Below are 27,583 nucleotides of genomic sequence, written 5' to 3' on the forward strand. Positions count from 1 at the left end.
TGGTTTGGAACTTCGAATCATTGCTCAACGTTACTCCTTCTGTTTCGGTTGTCGATTACTGGAGTATCCGTGGAAGCCCGATTCGCTGAGAATCTCCTTGTCGACGTGATATAGATTGAATCTCGGTTAAAACCTTAAAACCTCTGGTAAGGGTTTAGGGTTTTTGCAAGTACAGAGTATGCAAGTGTATAGATAAAATGATTGATACCAAGAAAAAGAAGAAGAAGGGTTTGATCAAAGAAGAAGACGTATCAGTGATTCTACAGAGGTATTCTTTGACCTATTTGATTTCGTTTTTGTTTGTTTTGAATGAGACTCATTTATATTTTAATCTATTTTTATTTGTTTTGTCCTAATTTTTTTTTTAATCCCCTGGGACTAAAGTTAAAAATCTAAAGTAGTCTGGATCATCAAAATTTGGGGATTTCAGGATAGATTAAATACTGCACTATCTCTCTGAGTTCTATGGTTAAATTGGCTTAGACCACTCGTGCAATTCTTGAACTTTTTGTTTGATCGTCTATTTGCGTTGCAAGTATGTTGATAGTTATGTTGATGTGCTTCTTTTGTTGAGTAGGTATACGGCAACGACAATTATTGCTTTAATCCAAGAAGTTGCTCAGTTTGCTGATGTGAAGATAGATTGGAATTCACTGGTGAAGAAGACATCTACAGGGATTTCCAATGCACGCGAATATCAGATGCTATGGCGTTATTTGGCCTACAGTCATACACTGCTGGATAAATCAGAAGATGGGGCTGAACCTTTGGTGAGTGTGGCATTTTCCATCTATTTACAGAAGTAGCAGTACTTATCTTGCCATACTTCATTTTAAGCTCTTTCTGGTACCCTCGTCATGCCCTTCGAATAGAACAAGTTAAAATCTAATAGACAGGATTTGGCCTGACTTGGGACTTGCTAGAAATTCCTAAGTTATAGGACTAGGAACCACTTTGAGCAAGTTACATTCAGTGTCAGGAGATGGTTGAGACACTGAGTTATAAACCTCATTGATGTAGATCCAAGCCTCCTCGTATTGAAGAAGCCACCCTAGACCTAGGGTTATAGTAGGAGCCTTAGTATAGCCTATACTTAGTTTATTTCAGCTATACTTAGTCTTATTTTTGTTTTGTAATTAACCCGGCTTAAATTGGTTGCATCCAATTGGTTCAATTGGGTTAGTTTAAGTGAAGAGCTCCTATTGGCTAGTAGGATCTTATATCCTATTGGTTGATGAGGAATCTCAGCTATTTTAAAAGTTTTAAGTGTTTTAAGTCAATAGGGGTAATTAGTTTTTTCTCTTTAATGTCATTTAAGTTGTTTTAAATTAGAACCCTCCAACGATTCTAAAGGAGGAGTTAGAGTTGTATTATGTTTGGCCTATGGCCTTATTATTAATAAGCGATCGTGGGCAGGCTCCCCCACCAAGTTTAATATGTTAAAAAAATTGTTTCCTGCTGTTAGCCATTGCTGCTGCTGCTTCTCTCTTCAGAGACTGTCTTGTGTGTCATATCAAGACCCCCCCTTGTGAGTAATATCAAGGTTGAAGGACTAGAATCCCCAGTGACTCCTTGCATCTTGTAGATCGGGAGGTCCTTCTTCAATCAAGTTCTCCATGCTGCCATTGAAGAACCTGCATATTCCAGTAAGTATTTAACAGTTTATTCATCCCCTTCTTCTCCTACTCCTCTACAGCCTACCCTAACACCCCCCCTTCTATTTTATTTGAATTTTCTGAACCCTAGTTCACTTACAGCCTTAACCCTCCATCAAAATCCATCTAACTTTTAATCACAGCAGCTGTGTATCCATCCCTACACTCGATCTCAGTTGCAGCCCTAGTTATCCATAAAAACCCTAAATCCCTCCTTTACCATTAAAACCCAAGAACCCTAAAACCTGTCTAGACCTAACTAGCCAACCAAATCACCCCAAACTTCAGTCGAGTCACCTTCCCCACCTCTGTGACACTCGGCTTGAAACCCTTGGCCTGTTTCCCCTTAGAAACCCTAGATCTCTTCATTCCCTTCATTCCTAAAACCCAAAACCCTAACCCTAATAATTCTGAAATTTTATTTCATATTCAAACCTAATTAAAACCTATCCTAATAGACTCCTAAAAACCTGCAGACCATTACCCAATAAGGCCCCAACTCAATCTCCCATTCCTAACCCTAATTTTGCCCTAGTTACCCTAATCTGCCCCATTCGGCCAACCCTAACACACAACTTGCTCCTAAGTGAGACTTATTCCACCTAGGCTACATCAAATTGGTATCAAAGCTATGGAAGAACAAGGCAACCCTGTTGTTGATCCACCACTACCACCCCCACCTGATCCAATGGCTGCAATCCTGGACATGCTCCATAAGATCAGTGATTGGTTACAAATTGTAGAACAAAGGCAAGCTGTGCCTCTTGTCAACAACCCTCTATATGTAGAGGAAGATAGATTCCAAGTGCATTCTGAAGTACATGGAACTCTGGGAAGGAATGAATATAATAGAAATCATCCCAGATGTCACAGGGACCACAGAGATCATTCCAGACAAGACAGAGATTACAGGGATCGATGTAGACCTGACAGAGATGACTACAGGGAAGGTAGGGACAGAATTACGGAAGCACCTCGAAGACCTAACTTTGAGGAATACTTGAGGTCCTACTTCACTGGAGATGAAGCTACTAATAGGAGGTATAATATACAGAAGGTCAAACTAGAGCTGAAAGAGTATGATGGGCATGTTGATCCACAGAAATTCTATAATTGGCTTGCTGCCCTAAATGACTATTTTGACTGGTATGACTTGCCTGAAGACCGAAAGATGAGACTGGCACATACTAAATTAATTGGCTCTGCTCGAGAATGGTGGCGTAAGACAGAGAGGGACATGGAACGTGAAGGCAAAGCAACTACCAACTGGGAGGATATGAAGTATGATCTGAAAGAGAAGTACTTACCAAGACACTATCTAGCTCAGATGCAAGATCAATTCAACTCCCTTCGTCAAGGGAACATGACTGTATCCGAGTACATGCAAAAGTTCGATTCTCTCTCATCTCGTATTGACACCATAGAAAGTGCTACTCAGATGTTATCTCGATTTCGGCTGAGATTGAGATCTGATATTGTTAGGGCTATTGGAGTTGTTGATGTCCTGGACATCAAGGACTGTTTTGAGAAGGCATTGAAGGCTGAAGAATTATTGGCTGGGAATAGAAGATTTGATTCCTCTACTGAGGGTACTTTCAAAACTTTCTCAGCATTCAATTCTACTATCACTGGTCACAATCGAGTTGGAAACTCTACTGCTGGTCCTACTCGATCAAGCTACTCTGTTGGTAGCTCTTCCCGTTCTACAGCCCCTCCACGTGCTGATCATAAAGGTAAAGCTCCCATGGATAGCAATGCACCTCACAAGTGTTTCCACTGCAATGAGCTTGGGCACTATGCCAACGAATGCCCACAAAAGCATAGACCTGTTAATGTGGCTGCCAAGGCAGAGGAAACCCCTAAAGGGCACGATGAGCAAGGCATATATGCACTACCCCCTGATAGTGATGAAGACTTAGACTGTTTCCTTGAAGATATGGATAGTGGTGCTCAAGGTGTCCATACGATTGCTCCAGTTCTCATGGATGATGTGGTTGATTGTGACAAGGTAATTGGGAACATTTCACAGGGAGACAATGACAAGCAAGTTGCTGTTCTTGAAGAGGTGGGGCTGCATGAGAAGGTTATCAATATTGAAGACCCTATGGAGGTTGAACACATTGACTTTGTGATGCCCCCTTGGTTCTTCAAAGAGAAGGCCCCACGACTTGGAGACCATATTCCCACTGTTATAACTTCAACAGAATTCTGCCAGGGAAGTGTTGAAGCTGCTGCCCACATGTTGTTTCCTCCTCCTCTTCACAAGATTCGTGGACGAGTTTCTTCACACAAGCATAGTACTTGGGCTCCCATTCATGATGACAACAAGTTCAGCCCCAAGTTGCCAGAGTGTTGCATGGATTTCACCCATTCATCAGAGATGAATGTTTCTAAGTCGGGGAGAGTTGATGTAGATCCAAGCCTCCTCGAATTGAAGAAGCCACCCCAGACCTAGGGTTATAGTAGGAGGCTTAGTATAGCCTATACTTAGTTTATTTCAGTTATACTTAGTCTTATTTTTGTTTTGTAATTGAACCGGCTTAAATTGGCTGCATCCAATTGGTTCTGTAGCAGAATTGAATCTAAAACCTAACTTGTAGCAAGACAACTTGAAGAAGAAAGCAAAGAAGAAGAAGAAGAACTGAGAAAAGAAGAGAGAGTAAAACTGAGAGAGAAAAGAAGACTTCTCACGATTTCGTTGAATTACTAAATCGTGAGAGAGATGTTTATTTATAATAAAACATTAATGAGTTACAATAAAAAACCCCAAAATACCCTTGAGGCATAAAACTAATTAGAATTAACTAAAAAGGAACCACAAAAGACATAAATAACCCCAAGCACCTAAGTACGATAATCTTAACACTCCCCCTCAAGCTGGAGCGTAGACATCACCAAGATCCAGCTTGGAACAGCCACTTGCAAACTGTGGTCGAAACAAAGCTTTGGTAAACATATCTCCAAGCTGAAACTGGGACCGAACAAAAGGAGTAGTAATCAACTTCTTTAGAACAGCATTGTGAACAAAATGACAGTCAACTTCAATGTGCTTGGTTCGTTCATGAAACACCGGGTTGTTGGCAATATAGATAGCAGCCTGGTTATCACAGTACATCTCCATGGGCTGATCACTGAAATAACCAAGCTCATGAGTAAAGGAACGAACCCACATCAATTCAAGCGTACTGTGAGCCATAGCTCGCACTCGGCCTCCTCCGTGACCGAACGAGCAACAGAGTCTCGTTTCGCTTCTTCCAAGTAACTAAGTTACCACCAAAGAAAGTACAATAACCAGTAGTAGATCTACGATTACCATCAGAACCAGCCCAATCGGCATTAGAAAATCCAACAATGCTAGTGTGTCTATGACGGCGATAGACAAGCCCCTTGCCAGGAGCACCCTTAAGGTAACGTAAAATACGACACGCAGCCTCCCAATGAACCTGCTTAGGTGTCTGCATGAACTGACTAATAACACCCACAACAAAAGAGATATCAGGACGAGTAACTGTAAGATAGATAAGTCTACCGACCAGGCGTCGATACTGGTGTGGATCACTAAAGGCTGTGTCATCAGAAGCACCAAACTTGACATGAGGATCCATAGGAGTATCAATAGGTTTACAACCCGTCATACCTGTCTCATCAAGTAAATCAAGAACATACTTCCTTTGGGACAAGCTTAGACCGCGAGAACTGCGAACAACCTCAATGCCAAGAAAATACCGGAGGTTACCCAAATCCTTAATCTAAAAATTGTCAAGTAGATATGCCTTCACCTGTGCAATCCCAGAAGCATCATTACCAGTGATAATAATATCATCAACGTAGATTGCTAAGATGACCACATTAGACCCTTGTCGTCTAACAAAGATAGAGTGATCAGAGTAGCATTGAGAAAATCCACAACTAGCAACAACACTGCTAAATTTATCAAACCAGGCACGGGGAGACTGTTTCAGTCCATAAATTGCCTTATGAAGGCGACAAACACGGACACTATCCTCCCCCTGAGCAACATACCCAGGAGGTTGCTCCATATACACCTCCTCCTGCAGGTCACCATATAAGAAAGCATTCTTCACATCCATCTGAAAAAGGGGCCAGTCAAGGTTAACAGCCAAAGAAAGCAAGATACGAACTGAATTCAGCCGCGCAACAAGAGAGAAAGTCTCAAAGTAATCGACCCCATAGGTCTGAGTAAACCCCTTGGCAACCAAACGGGCCTTGTGCCGCTCCATAGTACCATCGGGATTGTACTTCACCGTGTATACCCAACGACACTTAACAAGATCCTTACCAGGTGGGAGATCAACCAAAGACCAAGTCTTAGGAGAGATGAGAGCCTCCATTTCCACATCCATAGCATTTTTCCACTCTGGGTGAGACATAGCAAGGGTATAAGAAGAGGGAATAAAAGTAGAATGTAATGCAGTAGCAAAAGCACGATAATGAGAGGGAAGATGAGAAACAGACACATAATTTGCCAGAGGATAAAGAGGACGGGTAGTGCAAGTATGAGTACCTTTTCTTTGAGCAATAGGGAGATCATCAACATAAACAGGAGGATCTGTAGGCAAAGAATCAGCTGGTGGCGGTAAAGGTGGGGCCGCAATAGGTTGAAGTAGGAGCAGCGACTGCTGTTGGTGACGACGCACATAAACTTGTACAGGTGGGGCAGCTATCGGCAGAGGAAGAGGAGGAAGAGGAGGAAGAGGAGCAGGGGCAGCAACCCGACCAACTTCATCAAGATGAACATCAACAGAGGAACCAGCAAAAAAAGGGGAACTCTCGAAAAAGGTAACGTCAGCATAAATAAATTGTTGGCGAGTAACAGGGTCAAAACATCGATACCCCTTCTGGGTACGAGAATATCCAAGAAATAAACACTTAACAGCCCGAGGAGATAATTTATCAAGCCCGGGGCAAAGCACATGAACAAAACATTGACACCCAAAAACACGAGGAGGAAGAGAGAAAACAGCCCGATCAGGAAACACTATTTTGAAAGGAATTTGATTATTTAGAACAGATGAAGGCATACGATTAATTAGAAAACAAGCCGTCAACACCGCATCTGCCCAATAGAGTTTGGGAACATGCATATGAAACATTAAAGAACGAGCGACATCTAACAAATGGCGATTCTTGCGCTCGGCCATACCATTTTGTTGGGGTATATAAGAGCAAGAAGTTTGGTGAAGAATGCCATTGTCAGAACAAAACTGAGAGACCTCACGCTGAATTAATTCAAGGGCATTGTCAGTACACAAAGTTTTTAAAGGAACACCAAATTGAACTCAAATTTCATTATAAAACTGTTTGAAGACAAAAACAAATTCAGATCGATCCTTCAAGAGGTACATCCATGTCATTCGAGAATGATCATCAATAAAACTAACAAAATAAGAAAACCCTAACCGACTTTTGACCCTACAAGGACCCCAAATATCCGAATGAACCAACTGAAATAAAGAAGTACTCCTAGACTCTGGACTCAAAGGAAAAACAGTACGATGATGCTTGCCAAACTCACAAGCTTCACACTCGGTACGGGAGACAGACTTGCAACTGGGAACAAGGTGCTGCAGCTTAGATAGAGAAGGATGTCCTAGCCGATAGTGCCAATGTAAAGGAGATACGCCAGGAGAAGTAGCAACCGCTGCAGTGGATTTAGTCCCCAAATCAAAGTAATAAAGGCCTCCCTTCTCATACCCGCTACCAATCTTCGTCTTTGTTGCAAGATCCTGAAAGACACAATAAGAAGGGTGAAAGGTTATAGAACAATTCAAAGTTTTAGTTAATTGACTAACAGACAAAAGATTAAGAGGAAGCTTGGAAACATGGAGAACATTAGTTAAAGATATGTCAGAAGACAAGGGAACTTTCTCATGACCAGTGACTGGTATAGAGGATCCATCTGCAATAGAAATTCGAGATGACATAGAAGGCTGTGTGTAAGATGAAAACAAATTAGGCTTACCGGTCATGTGAGAAGATGCTCCGGAGTCAATGACCCACGGAGAGGATGAGGACGCGAAACAAGCAGTAGTACCTGAGTGGGCAAGGACAGCGGTAGATGTAGAAGAGGAAGCCTCAAGTTGTTGGACTCGTTGTAAGAGTTGAGAGACTAGATCATTAGAAGAATTACCACCATCAGTAGAGGATCCCAGGGCAATGTCGGAAGAGTGCACAGAATCAGCCCCGCCATCAGATACAGCAGAGTTTGCAAATTGCTCACGGGCCCACTGTGGTTTGCCATGTTTGAGCCAACACTTATCAATAGTATGATTAGACCGATTACAATGAGTGCACCATCAAGAACTAGCATCAACAGAACCAGAACCAGCAGTGTTAGACATATTCCCACGACCTCCAGAACCAGCTCCACGACCATGCCCAAAAGTAGAACCACGACCGCGAGAAGAGGTACCACCACCACCACGGCCACGCCCTCCAGTAGAAGTGAACAAGGCAGAATTATCTTTGTTGGTAGGAGCTGAATCAGACTTCATTACTGAAGGGGATACAACTCTCTAGAGCCGACAATATGCTTCATTCATAGAGGGGATCTTCTCTCCAGTCAACAATTGACTTTTGACGGATTGAAGATCAGAATCTAACCCAGAGAGAAATTTTGGCAACCAAAAATTCAGATCGTTGGGACTTAATTACGACAGCATTAGTAGAGATAGGCTGGTATACATTAAGTTCTTCCCACATCCCCTTCAATGAACTGTAATACTCACCAAGGGATTTTCCATCTTGTTTAAAAGAGAAGAATTTCTCATAGAGATCATAAATTTGGGACAGATTTGTATCTTGAGAGTAGCTTTGCTTGAGTTCTTCCCAAACACCCTTGGCAGTTTTATGGAACATAACATTAGAAGCAATGGAGGGTTCCATGCTATTCCAAAGCCAGCAAAGAAGGGTTGCATTCTCAGCCTTCCAATCATCATATTTGTCATTAGTGGATGGCAGAGGGTCCATGGTAAGGTATTTCATCTTCCGGCAAGCAGTGATATAGACCTCAGAGGCTTGAGACCAAAGTAGATAATTAGAAGCACCATTCGGCTTCACACTGGTAATCTGAATGTTAAAGTTGTCGGTAGAAGACTTAGTATCAGCCATTAGGGAAATTAATAGATGCAAACACCAATGCGATAACAGCCCAAGAGAAAAGAAACAAAAACCCTGATCAGGGTAAAATCGATAGCCTTGAAGAGTAGGGCAGAACAGCCCAATACAGAAGTATAATCTTCGATAATAACCAGCACTAATGATGTATAATCACTGTAAATCCAGCAGCAAGGATGAAGAACAGATCCCAGAAAAACAAACAAATCGATTTCCTCAGAATTTTGGAATATCGATTGTCAGGGTTTTAGAGCAAGCAAGGAACCAATCTTCAAGGGCTTTGAACAGCAGCAGGGACACACTCAAGCAGTTGCAGCATAGCAGAGAACTCTAGTCCTTCATGAATATATGACTAGAGTTCAGATCAATATAAGCAGCATATGGTTGCTGTAGACCACGATATAAACAAAGAGGTGAAAACCCTTCAAAACAGCAGTAGCAAGGAGAATCTCGTGGATCAGAATTCAATGCCCTGATACCATGTAGCAGAACTGAATCTAAAACCTAACCTGTAGCAAGACAACTTGAAGAAGAAAGCAAAGAAGAAGAAGAAGAACTGAGAAAGGAAGAGAGAGTAAAACCGAGAGAGAAAAGAAGACTTCTCACGATTTCGTTGAATTACTAAATCGTGAGAGAGATGTTTATTTATAATAAAACATTAATGAGTTACAATAGAAAACCCCAAAATACCCTTGAGACATAAAACTAATTAGAATTAACTAAAAAGGAACCACAAAAGACATAAATAACCCCAAACACCTAAATACGATAATCATTACAGGTTCAATTGGGTTAGTTTAAGTGAAGAGCTCCTATTGGCTAGTAGGATCTTATATCCTATTGGTTGATGAGGAATCTCAGCTATTTTAAAAGTTTTAAGTGTTTTAAGTCAATAGGGGTAATTAGGTCTTTCTCTTTAATGTCTTTTAAGTTGTTTTAAATTAGAACCCTCAAACGATTCTAAAGGAGGAGTTAGAGTCGTATTATGTTTGGCCTATGGCCTTATTATTAATAAGAGATCGTGGGCAGGCTCCCCCACCAAGTTTAATATGTTAAAAAAATCGTTTCCTGCTGTTAGCCATTGCTGCTGCTGCTTCTCTCTTCAGAGATTGTCTTGTGTGTCATATCAAAACCCCCCCTTGTGATTAATATCAAGGTTGAAGGACTGGAATCCCTAGTGACTCCTTGCATCTTGTAGATCGGGAGGTCCTTCTTCTTCTTCAATCAAGTTCTCCAAGCTGCCATTGAAGAACCTGCATATTCCAGTAAGTATTTTACAGTTTATTCATCCCCTTCTTCTCCTACTCCTCTACAGCCTACCCTAACACCCCCCCTTCTATTTTATTTGAATTTTCTGAACCCTAGTTCACTTACAGCCTTAACCCTCCATCAAAATCCATCTAACTTTTAATCACAGCAGCTGTGTATCCATCCCTACACTCGATCTCAGTTGCAGCCCTAGTTATCCATAAAAACCCTAAATCCCTCCTTCACCATTAAAACCCAAGAACCCTAAAACCTGTCTAGACCTAACCAGCCAACCAAATCACCCCAAACTTCAGCCGAGTCACCTTCCCCACCTCTGTGACAGTCGGCCTGTTTCCCCTTAGAAACCCTAGATCTCTTCATTCCCTTCATTCCTAAAACCCAAAACCCTAACCCTAATAATTCTGAAATTTTATTTCCTATTCAAACCTAATTAAAACCTATCCTAATAGACTCCTAAAAACCTGCTGACCATTACCCAATAAAGTCCCAACTCAATCTCCCATTCCTAACCCTAATTTTGCCCTAGTTACCCTAATCTGCCCCATTCGGCCAACCCTAACACACAACCTGGTCCTAAGTGAGACTTATTCCACCTAGGCTACATCACTCATGAGCTTGCGTAGCTTAGATATATGATAACTTGTTGCAGTCTCTGTAGCAGTGAGTGAAGAATAAGTCCAAATACAGCATGGGACAATGCCCAAGGGGATTCTCTTCCATAGCAGGAAAGATTAACAGTACCAGTCATCATTGAGTCACTTCAATGATCCAGGGCTTTTAACCTTGTTGAAGTATATACTCAGCCTGGTTGACCTGAAGGTGTGAGAAGTTTGTCATTTATATAATTTATACATTGGCTTAGAGGAAAAGTAAGATTCTATGCAATTCTTTCTATTTTATGACAGTGGTAGCATCCGTGGGAAACAATATGGTGACTGTTACTGCTATTGTCATCTCTTTTCAACCCAACTAGCTAACCCTTATGCCAGCTAGTTGGGTTTGGCTATAGGAATTGATGCAGGAGCAGTTCTTTGGACCGGTCCAAACCTATTTGAGAGTTCCGACCGAGAACAGGGCCCGAATTGGGAATTGTGTCTAGTAGGATATTAGTAGTTTATTTATTTACTTATTTGGATTTATCTTGTAATCTTTTACTTAGGCTAGAGTTCCATTCTATTTTTAGTTTTAGAGTTTGATTCCGTAAAGATTTACATTGGGTTAGATAATTAGGAGATAGAGTTTTATTTTACTTCTATTTCAACATTAGACTACAATTAGGAAACTTGAAAATTTGTTTTTATAAATATGTTTGTAACCCGATTCATTGGACAGATTGAAGATAATGAAATTGTGAGTTGTTTGGTTGGAGCCTGTGTGGCTTGTGCGTTCCATTCCCCCTTCTCTCTCTCTCTTTCATCCTTCTTCTCCTACTGCTACCTTTACCCTGTTCTGGGCGATAGTTACAGCCCATACATAATTGGTTGATCTCCTTTGTAACTGATCCATTTGACCTGATATTCTGGGTATAAATCGCTATTACTCAGGTGATCTAATGCCCATAATTTGGTTCCCTAATAGTTCTCCTGCATTGAGAACCAAATCTAAAACCATTGTTGAGTTTTATTCTACCCATAGATTCTGATTCAGTACTTTTTTAAAACAAAATATTCCTTGATGCTGGGGTTATAGTGGGTTGGATTCGAGGGAGTAAGGTATAGCGTAACTTATCATCAAATTTCATGGGGTTTGGGCTAAATGAGGGAGAGACTGATTGACTTCTTCTGTTCTGGTTCTACTGCCAGGTCTGATCTCCATTCTGAAGAAGGAAGACCTCTTCTTTTTGGTATTAGAGCTATTATTTGCTGTTATTTATATAAACACCCTCCCTTAGTTCTCATCTTATGTATTCATATTATTTCTTGTTTTTGTTTCCAAGAAAACCTTCCACCGCTGAATTTCAGTTTCAATCTTGTTCCTTCACTTGTTACCTTACCCATAAGGTGCTGAACTGTCATAGAAATTACCAAATTGCCACTACCTTTACATTTGGAACAGTTTAGCGCTTGGGTGGGCCCATAAGCGAACTGGAAGAGGGTTTTGTGACCCAGGTTCCACATCAAGAATACTGTTCTATCGTTTTACTCCATTTGAGGCCATAATTGTTTTTCCTTCTAACACCTCCAATTAGCATCATGCAACTCTTCATTGCCTTTGTTGCACAGGCTTAATCTTACTAGTAACTTTGCATGATGTTAAATAACAGGAGAAGAAGGGGAGGTTGGTTTTGCCGACTGGCCTTATGTTAAATAAGTATTTGGAGAAGATAGTGAGGGGTTGAATGAACATGACCTTCTGGAGTGGGAAGAGATGAGGTTGAAAGAAATTGATTGTATGGTAAATATTGTGTGGGGCTGTGGGTTGATTGAAGACATCTTGTTTACAATTTCTTTGAAGTAGCAAATAGTATGGTTTCCTAACTTTTGATTAAACATTTGGAGAGGGAGATTAATGATTGTGCTGATTTTTTATTTTTTTTGGCTCATGTACTTGATATGTTGATCATAGTAGGGAAGATATGAGATTTTGGAAGAATGGGCTAAAGGCATATTGACTGTCAAGTCATGTTATTGATTTTTGGATAATGGCCCAAATCACTGAATGGAATTGTTGACTGATTGAAGACTGGTGTTTACAGCCTCCTAGAGTTGACATATTCGCTAGGTCCTGTCTCTTAATGAGGTCTGACCCTTTAGGAGTACAAAAAACGAGGTTTAAACTTGTCTTAACTTGCAATATATGTCTGCAGGTGTCAGGAGGATGAATCAGCAAGACATGCTTCTGAAATTTGAAGTTTTCCAGATCATATAAATTTCTTTCTTAGTTTATACGGTCCACCTGAAATGAAATTTCTCTTTGCTGCCTGGCCAGATGTTCATACCTATGGAAGGAACAAAGTAGGAGTTGGTCTGTTTGATGAGAAACAATGGTTTTCTTTCTATTTGTGTACGTCATGAAAGTTAACTGGAAAAAATCCATAATAAAATTCCTTACTATTTGCAAACATTTGAGTGAGTTTGTTCAATAAATTTTGAAGTGTATAGGTTCAGAAGACATTTTTCTATGCATTCCTGCCCTCTTTTTTGCTTTTGACCTCTATTTGAGGTGATTAACTTGGTGCTTTCTGGGTGAGGTAAAGCTGTTTTAATGTTGATGTTTATAATCTGCTTTCAGGATGATGATAGTGATTTAGAATACGATTTGGAAGCATTTCCCCCTGTCAGTAGTGAAACAGCAATAGAAGCTGCAGCATGTGCGAAGGTAAGAACTATCTTATCAGTGAATGGTTGAAGCCATTCTGAAGATCCATTTGTTATATATTTGATGTGAATAAAATGTTCATAGTTTACATTTCATGTTCTAGTCATGTTTGCTGGCATGTCTAAACCATCTTCATGGGTCTACCTGCTAATGGTTACCCTATATATTTACTTTACATACTTCTCCATGACTTGAACTGCATATATGTGAGCTTCAGTTTTTCACTTGTTTGTTGATGCTATCGATCTTTTAACATCCTTTTGGCTTTGTCAGGTACTGACTGCTTCTGGTTTGCCAAGTGACTCTGGTGTCCCAAACCAATCAACTATTGAGGCTCCATTGACTATAAATATACCTAATGGAGCCAACATTACTGTTCCTGTTTCTGTCCAAAAACAACCTTTGGCAACAGTGACAACTGCAGAGGGATTGGATGTAAATGGATCAGCTAATGTTAGCATGCCTGCACGAAGAAAGAGGAAATTATGGACAGCAGAGGAAGATATGGAACTGATAGCTGCCGTGCAGAAATGTGGTGAAGGCAACTGGGCAAACATACTCAAAGGAGACTTCAAGGGTGACAGAACTGCTTCACAGCTATCTCAGGTTTCCTTTCCCTTTAGCTTTGGTTGAGCAGTTTCTTTTTCCATTTTGATACGTAATCTATTATTTTATTTTCAAATTAAGCTTTTGCATTCTCTAGAGGAGGGAGTTGTCCTTTTGAACTGCTGCAGCTTATGTTGCCTAAATCTGCTGGTTGCATGTACTATTCCATTTAGGGATGTAACCTGGGCTGGGTCTGAGACTCTGAGGCATGATTAACCAATCCAGATATTGATTGATTGGCCTTGCTCTTCATGAACCTTAAATTTACAGGTGGGCCTCTTGGCAGAGATGTAAATGGATAGTCAATAATCCAAAATTCGATTTGGATTCATATCCATTTATTCAGATATTTACCGGGATAATTGGATCTATGATACAAATTCCGATTGGCCGAATATACTAAAGAGCGGACTTGGGAGTTGCCCCGATCAATGACAAGCTCCGAAAGAGTCGTTTAAGGTGGTATGGTCATATTTAACGGAGACCTAGGGACGTCCCATTAAGGAGGAGTGATATGATTCCGATTGAAGGAGCTAAAAGAGCCAGGGGCAGACCTACAATGATCATAGGAGAAGTGGTGAAGAAGTGATGCAGCTCCAAGTAGGAAGAAGAAGAAGAAGAAGAAGAAGAAGAAGAAGTCCTGAACTTAGGGCTTTTAAGTAGGTAGCCATAGGTTAGGTTTATTTGCTAGTATTCTCCATACTTAGTTTAATTTTTCTGTTTTTAGATTGAACTGGTTTAGAATTGGTTGTATCCAATTGGTTCAAGTGGTCCAATTTAGGTTATTTAGCTAATTAGTTCTTAACTTAAGTTAGTAGGGCTATCTTAGTCATTTTACTGTTTTATTTAGTTAAGTTAGATTTAAACCTCTCCCTTCCACGATTTTGTGAATGAGAAGTCTTTAATTTGTATTAGGATTTGGCATTAGCCATATTATAAATAAGATAAATCGTGGAGGCTTCCCCACAATTGAAATTTTGAAAAAAAAAGACTGTTTGCTGGCTGCCGATTGCTGTTGCTCCTGCTCCTTGGAGTGTTGCCTTGTGGATCTATCAAGGAAGAAGGACAGGTGGATCTCCTGTAACTCCTTACGCCGTGACGGCTGGGAGGTTCTCTCTTTGAAGGTGGCTCTATCCTTCATCCCTTATTCAGACTTGCTGTCAGTGGAGTTCTGCTGTAAGTTTGGATCTTAATTTTTGTTTTCCATTCATCCTCCCTCCTCAATCGATTCCCCCTTTATTTTTATTTGATTTTCCCCATAAACCCTAATCTGACATTGTCTCTATGAAACCCTAGAACCTGTCCAGTTTTCATCCTACATCTGTTTTTCACCAAAATCAGATCACAGCCTCCCCATACCAAACCCTCCACTCGACCAGACCTGCAGCCCATTCTGATCAGTCCAAACCCTAGTTTCCCCTACCACCATTAACACCCCAAAACCCTAAAACAATCGAAAATCTGTACAGCCTATTCTAACCATCAGAATTGGCCTAAATTTTGATCGAACCTTGTTCTCCCTGCCAGTAAAACTTGACCAGAAGCTCAACCCTAAAATCCCATCCTAAACCCTAGTTTTCAGCCTAGATTCTAAACCCTAAAACCCAAACCCTAACCCTAAAATTTCTGGAAATTGAATTTTGTTTCAAAACTTGTTGAAATCTGTTTTAATAGCTTCCCCTAAGCCTGCCTATTAAAATCAGATGTACATTACCCCATTCCCCCATACCTAACCCTAGAATTTAACCTAAAAACCCTAATTCTGCCCAATCAAACCAGCAGCCCTTTTTAGATCCTATTGCTTGGCCTCTAATGGGATTTTTCTCCTATCTAGAGCTACATTAGGAAGGATATGCATAATCTAGGTCTGGTCCCAAGTATGACCTCGGATAGAACCTATTGGAGAGCAAGGTTTCATGTCGCAGACCTCATTTAGCTGAGATTATCCTGACGTGTTTGGCTGTGACTTTTTCCTCTTACTATCTTTTCATCTTTCTATTTATTTCCCATCTTCCATTTGTCTTTTTCCTTTGTCATTTCTCATCTCTTTCCCCATCCCTCTTCTCCCATCTTTTCTTCACCTTTTTTTTTTGGTATAACTCTGTTTTCTCTATTTTGTTTTGTTTGGATCCATGTAGCCGACCCCATTAAGTTGGGATAAGGCTGAGTTTGTTGTTGTTGTTGTTGATACGAATTCGGATACCCTTGGTAAGCTGGATGGTAATCGGATATGAATTTGGATAATTTTGTTGCTGTTTTGATAATATCTGCTCCGATTATAATTTATTTATAAATAGATAATGCAAGAATTTATGCCTAATGTTTTCTATATATTCTATATTTATTTATATTTTCATAAATAAGAAATAATTATTTATGACTTATTTATATTTATTAATATTTAGATATCAACAATTTCAATGGTTATTGTTGGATTATAATACGGATATCCGAACCCTTGGTGGATATGAATTTAGATACTTATATTAAATATCTGTTGTATATCAGATTGAATTTGGATAGCAGATATGCTAATTGGATACAAATTTGGATATTGGTGTATCTGCTCCTTATTCGCCCCGTTACATCCGTACCTCTAAGAAGGAAAAAATAATCACAAAATTGAGTTTCTCTAGGTTTCTTTTGCGTAATTGTATATCAAGAAGATTCAAGTATCTAAAAAAAAGGGCGTACCCAGTGCACGAGGCTCCCGCCACTGCGAAGTCTGGGGAGGGTTATAATGTACGCAGCCTCACCCCTGCTTTTGTAGAGAGGCTGTTTCCAGACTCAAACCCATGACCACTTGGTCACAATGGAGCAACCTTACCATTGCACCAAGGCCGGCCTTTAGGTATCTATTTAAGCCAATTTTGTTGGTGGTAAAATTGATACAGGGCATCAGGCCCAAGCCCAGCCCATCATTTTCGGCCTAGGCTGGTCAGGGCAATTCTAGTCCTACGATTTCGCTGAAGTGTATCTAGTGGCCTTGCTAGGAAGCCACTAGAATATCTCTTCATTTTAGTATGTCTTTTTGCATTCCAAGGAATGATTATGAATCTTTTTCAATTTCCTAGGACTATTAGTTAGTCTTTTCAATTTCGTAAATAGTTGTCTAGAGTCTAATGCTAAGTTTTAATGTTTTGCTTAGGTCTTCACAATTTGACTTGTTGGGAATTACCTTGTTTTTGAATCCCAAAAGTCTCTTTATTATATTTTTGTAGTTTCAGGAGGTTTTTAACCTCCATGCCTTGGCTATAAAAGAAAATCGTGGGAGCTTCTCTTGGCACCATGAATTAAAATAAAAAAGCTCTCTTTGAGAATTCTCACTTGCAAACACAAGTGACCAAAGGTGAATCTCTTTTGGTGGACCTAGGTGGATTCCTAAGGTCGTGTTTGGTTGAAGGTGTCAGACGAGTTAGATTCTGATTTTGGATTTGCTTCATATGAATCTGGTTCATGTGGATTCGTAGTTGAGAAAAAAAACTTGTTTGGTTATCCTGAGTCTGTCAATTGGACTTATCCTGAATCTATCTGTAAAACTGTTTGGTTACCCTGAGTCTGTCAGTTGGAATCATTTCGATTTTGGTGGTTAGGGTTTAATAGGCCTGCAATAGAACAACAAACACAAAATAAGTTAACAAATTTCAACATCAAAAGTGAAATTCGGTTAGGGTTTACAAATCCAAAGTTAACTTTGTAATTTGGGGTAAAATGTCTCTTTGATTTTAGATCTCTTGCAGAGGGAGGAAGAAGAAAAAGAAGTAGAAGAAAGGGAGAAGAAGAAGAAAGAAGAAAGGGAGATTGGGAGAATGTGAAAAAATTGCAGATCGAGAAGAAGTAGAAGAAGAAGAGAGAAGGCACAGTTGAAGGGAGAATGGGAGAATGTGAAGAAATTGCAGACCGAGAAGTAGAAGACGAAGAGTAAGCAAATGAGAAACAAATCATCTTTTAAGCCATCAACAACTTCCATTTCCGCAGATATTTTGTTTGTATGGGGGGGGGTATAGAGATACTTATGCAACGGTGGAACATTTCAACAGCTTTCTCCGCTTCTTCCTCGCTTTGCTGATTCTCCCAATCGAACTCCCCTTCCGCAACTTCGTATTTTTTCCTCTTGTTATCCCAACCTGAGGTCTGGACCCAAAAGCGATCCCAGTTGATGGAGATATCTTCTTCTTCTTTAGAGATTGCCAAGAAGGAAACGAAGAGGTAGACAAGCAAGTGAGTTTATGGGTTTTGCAGGGAGAGCGATAAATGGATAAGCGGCCTTGGTAGCGTAGAGGGTTGAAGGAGAGGTGAGGCAGCCGTTTGCCATTGACAATGGCTTGAATAGGTGCGCAGAAGAGGAAGACATGGCGGAGAGAGGAAGGAGGGAGAGCGAGGAGGAGATAAGGGGTAGAAAAGAGAGGGGGAGAGCGAGAAAGAGAAACAGAGAAGGTGGACTCGCGTGGATTCGTTGCTGAATTTACCCCAAGGGGTGAATTCTATTGGATTCTCAATATAGCCTTAAATGTGGACTCCTGTGGATCTACGGATTCCAACACGGAGCCGTGTTCCGAGAAACCAAACACGAAAAAAAATACAGAATCTGGGTTCGACGGGATCTGACTCGTCTGACTCCTTCAACCAAACACGTACTAAGGTGGCTTGTAGTGGATCTATAGCAGCCAGAGTTATCTTTATTTATTTTGTTTATCCTCTTCTTTTAACATCAACTTCAACTATCCCCATCATCTTCAACCTCTCATCAAACAGCCTAACTCAACTCAACCTAAGAACCTACAGCCTTGAACCCTAACTCTTGAGCCGTGGTTAAGTGACTGTTCACATTCCTTAGCTTGCAGCCCTTCTTTAAATCCAAAACTGTTTCCCCTCAATCCCTAAGCCTCCATCACCATTTCAACCATAATCTTACCTCCATACAAATCCCCAAAGGTCCTAAATCTAAAACTGTTTCCCCTCAATCCCCTAAGCCTACATCACCATTCTAACCTTAATCTTACCTCCATACAAGTCCCCAAAGATCCTACACAACCTGATTTCAATCTGGTTGTCCTCCAGAATTGACCCTGAAGTGCAGATCCCTTAGGATCCGCCACCAAAAATATTAACATAAAGAGTAAAAATGGCAGCACGATACATATCTATTTGCCTGTTTCAGCTTCAGGACTGGTATTCAGCTCATGAGTTGACATTTCTGGCGGTGGAAATGGTTCCATGTGTTGACTGCTCACCATCGCTGTATTTTGCATTGTTTGGTACCAAAATCCCTTACCCCTGGAGATTGTATTTTTGTCCCTTTTTTTTTTTTTTTTTTTTTTTTTTAGAGTTAAGAATTTTCTTAGTGTAAGAAGAGTAAAAGCCTCTCGGAGTTTGATGAAACTACAGAAAAAAGGATCTCCAGAGTCTTCTAATGTCCAACACCCACTGTCTCCAAATTCTTTACAGATTTTAATGTCCAAAACCTTATGATTTCTCTCTCCAGATTCTCCATATGATGGCAGCATGAATAAGAGCTCATTATATCCTACCCTTCTAAATGGAACACTATTCCATCGATTTATATTCCTATTAAGATCTTCTTGACCTTGCAGACATTATTATCTTGAAACCAGTAGCTCCTCCCTTTCATGATAATACAGACGTTGGAATAATCAATAACCAAAATTTTGCATTTCTCAAGCAGCATGGAGGTGTCTATTCATAAAGAATTAGTATAAGAGGCATATGTGAGTCGCTGACCATTGGAATAGTGAACCTTCTTCCTGTTCTTTTTTTTAAATTATAAAAAAATTTGAAATTTCAACAACTGTTATTCAGCTTCCCCCCTCCCCTCTCTAGTTGCAATCCCCAATAGAATATAGGGGTTTTGCAGCTGACGTAGATGGGTACTACGCACATGGCCAACCCAGACCAAAGTTAGCTGTCAGATGTACTTTTTGTGCTGTAGTGGAGTAGTGAACCAGTGGAGTAATTCCTTTCAGCAAACCTTTGAGCTCTGAGGATACCAGTAGAGAAATTCAATAGAAAATATGGAGAACATAGAATAGAAAATGGAAAGTAATAACTAGATGAGCATCAAGTTCAAGTAGGTTAGTGCAGAACTGATAGACTACAACTCAAAAACAACTTGTGGGCAGAAAATTGCATTGAGAAATCATATTAGAATTTAGAATCCATGGAAAATAGCAACGTATATGGCTTAGGACATCCCCCCTATAATTTGTTGGCTGTACATGATTCAAAAAATAGAAGCTGAGATTCTCCTATTCCTGAACCAACTAAAATACCCCAAAGAGCAAGTAACTAAGACTTTGACCTAGACTCAAGAAAAAATAAAGACAACTGTTTGTGTTGTCACAACCTAAATAACCTGCATTTTAACCCAGTTTTATTAAATTTCTAGTTAGAAACTTCCAAGAACAATTTCAGAAATTCGAAGTATATATCATGGGCTGGCACATAGTCTATGATTTTTTATTTTCTTAATTTTTTTGTTACAATTCTTAGACACTAAGTGCTGCAACAACAACAACTAAGTTAGACAGTAAGTGCTGTGGGTTACAAAAATATCCCCAGCATAATCCTTAACTGATTTTAATTTTACTTCAAGCTACAATACATCAAATCTATGATTATGCTATGCAAAAATGATGTGGTATCATTTCTTTAGACTGGACCAAATCCGATAAAAGACCCAGACCAAGAACCAGATTCAGATCTGGTTGGGTCTGGTAGTATATTTAGGATTTGTTTATTTGTATTGAGATAATCTTTGTAATCTTTTATTTGAATAGGTCATATAGGAGATTGGATTGTGTTTTCCAGTTTCCTTATTCGAGTAATTTCCTTATTAAGTTAGTTTCCTAGTGTTTAGCTTTCTTTTTAGATGTAATTTCTTTTCTTTTATATATGCTTGTGATCCCCATCGTGGAAGTAGAATTGAGGAATGGAAGAATAAATTTTGTTTGGTAGTAGCCTGTGTGGCTTAGGGCAGCTTGGTTGTCGTCCTTTCCCCCTTGATGCTGGAGCAGTTCTTTGGACCTGGCCGAAGCTGTTTGAGAGTTCCAACTGAGAACCGGGCCAGAATTGGGATTCGGGTTTAGTAGGAGAGTAGTAGTTTATTTTTTTAGCATTATTTTGTTGTCATTAAATCATTGTTAGCGTGTCATGGGTACTGGGTAGAGAATGGAGTTTGTTTCAAACTCTACCACAGTTTTAGAGTTTGAATAGGAGTGTTGGTTTTCTTTTTCTTATATATTTGTACTCAACAACTGGAAAACAGATTTGATAATGGAATGAAATTGAGTTTTGTTCAAGTGCCTGTGTGGCCTGTGCGATCTCCCTCCTCTCTCTCTCTCTCTCCTCCTTTGTGAGATTCTTCCTCCTCCCTTGTTGCTCTTGGTCTCTTTCTCTTCAATTCTTCTTCTCCTCATTACTTTTGTTCCTCTTTATTCCTACCCTGCCCAGCGTTACCCATTGCCCTTCATCACCAACCATCGAACCTTTCCTTTATCCTTTCTCTCTTTCTAAGACTTGGGAAGAACTCTCCTTTGGGTGATTCTTCTTGCAAAAACCTAGACTGAAAACCCTACTGGAATAGGAGTTCTGATCTGAAACTCAACTTGTTCTTCCTCCTCTCCGCCAAGGTCGGTTTCAGGTAAGCCTGGTGTTTTCTTTAATGGTTGCCTAGGCTTACTGACCATTGAATTTGATAGGATCGGTAGTAGTGATTCCCCTCCCAAAACCCCAATTCAGTTTTATTTCTTTGTGAGAAGGAACTCACCTTTGAACTAGTCCCTGTTTACCACATCTTGTGTTGGCTTGGAGTTTGTAGACCAGTACCTTTTCTCCTTTCCCCATCGATTTGGTTCTTTATTTTATTTCTACCCCTTCCCTCTTTCCCTTATTCTCATGTCCCTTATTTTAACTTTCCTTTAATTTAGAATTCCCTTTCTTATCCTTTTTTCATTGCCCTCCTAAGTTACCTTTATGATTCTGTTTAAATTACCAAAGTGCCACCCCCTTGTAAACTTGGAGTTTTTTTTTTTTTTTTTTGGGGGGGGGGGGGGTGGGGGTTCTACTGAGATTAAAAAAATAGTAAATATTCCCTTGTAAACTTGGAGTTATTGATGGGATTTCTATTATTCTCCTACTATTGGATATTGTACATTTGGGTGGGCCCATAGCAAACCCTAATAGGGTTCTGTGACCCTAGTTTCACATCACCCTTCCTGCGATTCTGACCCCTTCCTCCCCTCAAGGTCAGTTCTCCCTCACAGTCTTCTTAATCCTTCTCTGTTCTTCTTTCTATGTTTCTATTGCTCTTGTTTATTTCATCTACCTGGGAATACCCTGTTCTAACAGGAATTCTGCAGCCACCACAACGTGGAGGTAATCTCCCTAACACTTTGATTGTAGAGTTTTAGGTTGGATACTAACTGAGATAAAATCTCTACTTCAGATCTTGAATCTGGTCCCTGTTTTGCCGCCAAACCTTGGTTGCTTGGCTTGATTCCGGATGTCCTTGAGAGGGTTGGAGGTTGCAATATTGACCCCAAGTCCATCATTGATTTGGAGGGGCTTTTGTTAGCATAAACGTTTCTCTTCTACAGTTCTGTTGGTTTCTTCTTCCAATCATGAGGAGGAAGAAAGGGTCTCTTTGTTTAATCTATAACCAAGTCCGATTACTTTAATACCCTCCTTGATTGAAATTTTGTTTTGTCCTTATTCTATCTATTCCTATCTCTATTCATTAATTCTTAATTCCTCCTTTGTCCATCCCTCTAATTACCAATCTCCCTTTAAAATACTGCCTATGTACAGTCCTGCCACTCCCCCTTGTAAACTGAGGAATATTTACAGAAGTGCCATTATTCATCAACTTTTGACTACTGTGCATTTGGGTGGGGCTGTAGTGAATACAAACAGTGTTTTCGAACCCTGGGACCTGCATAAAAAAATTCTGAAAATTCATCTTCACCATGAGCTCTTAGATTTTCCGACATTGGTTTTGTTCCTCCAGAATATATTTTAAAAAAAAAGAAAAAAGAGAAGAAATCGCTGGATTGTAATGTCCAGGATTACAGTCTCTTTCTTTGAGCTTCTCTTATATGGTGTAACATACTTGGATTTTCCACTAGACAATGGAATTCAGACTGATAGGAGTATTGAACCTTGATGTTCTTGCATCATGCCATCATAATCTCCTGAAATTACTGTTATGAGCTTGTAGAATTATAAAACAAAGCTGGACTTCAAATAGTGTGGAGGGGAGACTGCACCATATTATTCCAAAGATGATTCTGTGGAGGTAAATTAAATTTAGAGGTGAAATACCCTTTCTCTCCCAAGAGAATAGTTAGCATTTAGGGTTCATGGATGGGAAACAGTGGAAGGCTTGAGATGTGACCAGGACCAGCAGTTCCACCAAGTTTGTGGAGAGAATGATGGAAGCCGACAAACAATAGATGTAGCTCTAACCAAGAAATGTACCCAACACACCAACTTTGGCTTGAACTGCAGAACATGATCTTAGTGGATGTTTCATTCCTTCAATTCACAACTGTAGTACTGAAAGAAATTATGAGTCGGCGTTGGGTCCAAAATCAAGATTCTATTGTGGTTTTGTCAAAGGCTTTAAGCAGCTCATAATGCATTAAGCATGTTAGGCAAACGTTTCACCGTTATGTATTTTTAGTACTTGTCCTATGATACTATTGGTACAATTTGTCTTGTTTACCTAACAGAATCCTCGAATCTAAAGTCATGTGGTATCAAATCACCTGATAATTTGTCTGTGTCATGAGACTGATAGAACATGTTTTGACCATTGTCATACTAATCCGTTGTAATCTAGTCCGGACAGGATATCTGGGTCTGACCCAGATGACCCGGGTTCAAATCCCGGCGACGGAATTTTCAATGGATCTGTGTTGACCTTGATTCAGTGTGTATTCTTTTTGAGTGTCTGCTAGATTGGAGTTAACTGAACAACATTTTAAACTTACTGAACCGGGGTTATAAAACTCAGTTTTGCATAGTCTGGATTTGACCTAATCCAGATCAATAGCAGCCTAGGACGATCCGATCTGGGACAGTGCAGGATCGTGTTCCATAATATATATATCTAATTAAAAAAAAATCTGTCTGGGTTGGCCAATCCTTGGTCTGGATTGTCTGATCCAGAGCGATTTAGATTGATATCACCCAGGACCGATCTGGACTACGGCACCAAGTTCTAAATCTTTTTTTCTGAATACAGTTCTGCTTACTGTTGCTAACCTTGAAACTTTCCTTATAGTAGGCATGGATAAAGTTTGTTTTTCTTTCTACTAATTGTAATGATATTGTTCTGATATCACAGAGGTGGGCCATTATAAGAAAGCGCCAGGCCAACTCAAACTTGGGAGTGGTTAGCAACTCAGGTTCACAACTTTCTGAGGCACAGCTGGCAGCCCGTCGAGCAGTTTCCTTAGCTCTTAATATGCCAATGATGGATGGCTTATCAACGGCATGTTCAGTTGGTACTGATGATTTTCTTCTGCATGCTCTATGTTGAGAATTATAGCATTACTATGGACTTTCTGTTGCATTGCTTTCACTGATTAAATTTTCTTTCAACTCATTGGTCCATACAATGTGGCCTACCATTGGTATAATCTGAACTACCAATTAGGCAATCTGGATTTCTCATATTCATTTAAAAAGATCTGGACTATTCCCTTTGTGGGGACCTCTTTATGGGGCTGTAGGCAATACAATTACCAACTGAAGAACCTTAAAACTTGTGGGTTGGAAGGTTACCATTGTCTGACCTGTGTCATTTGCACAAGAAGACGGCCTTCGAATTTGATAATCTGGATTGAGACATCAGTTGCCATAGGCATCTTTTGAAATCTTTTTGTCCTCATGTCAGAGAAACAAAAATCTACCCTTCCCCCCCCCTTTTTTTTCTTTGAATAAAGTGCTGCTAGAGTTTCTAAATACTTGGATGTTTTAGATTGGCCAAATTAGTGGAAATGTCAAATTTGTGAATTTGATTCTATTCAAGTTGGATGGCTTATATTTACTTTCCAGCTCACTTGTATTTAGTTTACTGGATTCGACATTGATCAAGCTTTATTTGATATGGGAACAGCTGCAATGAATTCCAACCCTCCATCCAGTTCCTCTTTGCCTCCTGCTTCAGCTGAAGCTTCTCCTGCTTCTAATACGCCCATGGAAGCCACCACAAAATCTGCAATTGGTAGTAACTCTTCTCAGGCACAACAGTCTCAACAGCCACCCCATCAGATAGCTGGATCACTTCAGACAGGGGCATCAAATTCCACACCAAGATCTCGAGTATCTTTGAAGAAAACATCAACTCCTCCAGTTAAGCCTGCTTTAGGTCCAAATCCTATGGTACAAGCTGCTGCAGTCGCTGCTGGAGCCCGGATAGCCACCCCTTCAACCGCTGCATCATTGCTCAAAGCTGCTCAGTCAAAAAATGCAGTTCACATCAGGCCTGGAGGGAATTCCTTAATCAAAACATCAGTGGCAAGTGGTACAAAACCATTGACCACTAGTCATGCTGGGCCTCGTCCTAATGTACACTATATTAGGACAGCTACTGCACCATCACAGCCAGCTAACCATAATGGTGTGTCACCAGCTGTCCCTCCTCTTGGCAGCAGTCAACAAACAAATGGTAATTCTGTTAGACCAGCCACCCCAACAGGTCAGCTTCCTCCAGCTAGTGCTGCCCCATCATCGAATTTGGCAGCACATCAGACGACGACAACATCTGCTGTGGGGGTCACTTCCAGTGTTACTGTTGAATGCAAAAGTGATGATGCTGCCCGTAATATGGGTGCTGGAGCATTGTCTGAGGAAGACGTTAAACCTGGTGGAGAGACGGTGTTTGACTCCAGCAATGTGCCTACAGAGTGTCTTCAAAATGATGAAGCAGCTTTACCCAACTCGGAGGCAGTTTGTGAAAATCAAACAGTTGTGGTTGAGAATCTTAGAAATTCACAAAACCTGGATGCAGATGCTGATGACCAAATAGTCAACACAAAAACCAATGAGGGCCAAAATGCAGGTGAGCGAATGACCTCTTCACCAGTGACACAAAGAAGTGAAAGCCGATGTATAGTTAATGCTACTGGTGAGGATGAAATTATGATAGAGGAACAGATGGACGTGTCAAGCGTAGTGGCGAGTGCGAGTGATGCAGAACATATTGTTATAGGAGCAAAAGTCGAAGGAGATGATGTAACGATGGAGAAACCAAGTGACAATTTAGGTGAAAATGATGATGGGTTACAAGCCAACTGAATGGTGGGAAAGCAGGGTTTTTGTATATGTGGATGTTTAAGAAGTTTTTGGGGACTCAAAATGTTTGACATGATTCTTTGAGTGCAACTCCATTTCTTGGCCTACTTTGTTTCATTTTTCTGTCTTTCTAATTTTGTTGCACTCAAAATAGAACAGGGAAATGAGGCTGCGCCTGGTTGTCACCAAAGTGCAGTGTTAGATGTTGTCCGGAAAAAAAATTTGCAGTGTTCAAAAACTTGGCTCCCGGGATCTGCTGTGACCGAGCTCAGGATGGGTTCTGGGACTGGTGGCTTAGCTAGTGATGGCATCGGGTCTAACTCGAGGTGGGTTTTTACTCTGTTTGGTATTTATTCTCGGAATAGATTTTTGGGTCTAGAATACATTCTGAAGTGAGAAACTAGAGAAGAATTAGATTTCAGAATGTGTTCCGGACCTAGAATCTATTTCAAGAATACGGACCAAACGTGTGTGGTTCCGCATCAAATGTGCTCCTAACCCTTTAAAGAGGTCAGACCCAATCTTAAGAGGGCTTGGGGCACCAGTTACCCCAATATTGCCAATCCCTAAACTTGACTGGTCATATGTGGATTGCCAAAGCATAGTAGGGCATTCCTCTCGCGTTTTGTTTGCTTCACCACTAATGAGTTACTATTGTTGACAAAGTTTAAAAAGAAAAACCAATGTGATCAACCCAGGTAAAGATCTGACTTTTTTTTGCCTAGGCTTTATAAACAATTCAGTATGGCTGTGGCTTGAGATGAATCTGTTTTTCAAGCCTTGAAGATGGTAGTTTGATCAGTTGGTTGGTACCCATGTTAGTAGGTTGCAAGGTCCCAGGAGGTCATCAGGGATCGACTCTCCTGTCTTCACTTAGTGTGATAATCTACCTTCAACCACCTCCCATACTCTCCTCTCTATATATAGATGCCAATGTGGCTTTCTTGTGATTTTAGTTGCAATGTAGCACGGTATCAAGAATAGTTCCTTGTTCTCTAAGACCAGGTGATGTTAAGGAGTATTATTCTGAACCAGAACAGGGGTCCTGAATCAGTGCGGGCCAATGGGAACGTGCATGAAAACATCAACAAGGGTGGGATTCCACTTTTCATGAGGAGTAGAGTAGTCATTTCTTCCCCAAGACTCTTGTATTTGGACGCATGGGCCATGCTTCCTTTTAGGGTTCTTTTTTAGAAGCTTCAAGGCAAGAAGAGAGAGAATGAGTGACAGAATGAGAGAGACAGTTTTGACCTCCCGGGCTCCCTGTCTCTCTTATCATC

The 27,583-nt window shown here is 40.4% G+C and overlaps 1 protein-coding gene and 1 non-coding gene across 3 annotated transcripts; both read left to right on the forward strand.

Moving 5' to 3' along the window:
* The first annotated feature begins 64 nt into the window (after window positions 1-64).
* Window positions 65-26,410, forward strand: LOC122661935. 2 transcript variants are annotated; one of them, XM_043857452.1, is made up of 7 exons: window positions 65-268; window positions 578-770; window positions 7,261-7,263; window positions 13,293-13,379; window positions 13,653-13,985; window positions 24,352-24,511; window positions 25,126-26,410. In XM_043857452.1, the coding sequence occupies exons 1-7, from the start codon at window positions 198-200 to the stop codon at window positions 26,304-26,306; spliced, it is 2,028 nt and encodes a 675-aa protein (XP_043713387.1). In that variant the 5' UTR covers window positions 65-197; the 3' UTR covers window positions 26,307-26,410. The 2 variants fall into 2 exon arrangements, with proteins under 2 accessions (XP_043713387.1, XP_043713388.1); XM_043857453.1 differs by lacking the exon at window positions 7,261-7,263.
* Window positions 23,830-23,903, forward strand: TRNAQ-CUG. The gene has a single exon. It is a non-coding gene; the product is annotated as a tRNA-Gln (tRNA).
* Window positions 26,411-27,583: the final 1,173 nt, after the last annotated feature.

This window comes from Telopea speciosissima, chromosome 5, assembly GCF_018873765.1.
Source record: "Telopea speciosissima isolate NSW1024214 ecotype Mountain lineage chromosome 5, Tspe_v1, whole genome shotgun sequence".
Lineage (NCBI taxonomy): Eukaryota > Viridiplantae > Streptophyta > Magnoliopsida > Proteales > Proteaceae > Telopea > Telopea speciosissima.

Coding starts and splice junctions, on each gene's coding strand:
- LOC122661935 (XM_043857452.1), top strand. CDS start 198: ATGATTGATACCAAGAAAAAGAAGAAGAAGGGTTTGATCAAAGAAGAA. Junction 269..577: donor GTATCAGTGATTCTACAGAG/GTATTCTTTGAC, acceptor TTTGTTGAGTAG/GTATACGGCAACGACAATTA. Junction 24,512..25,125: donor ATCAACGGCATGTTCAGTTG/GTACTGATGATT, acceptor ATATGGGAACAG/CTGCAATGAATTCCAACCCT.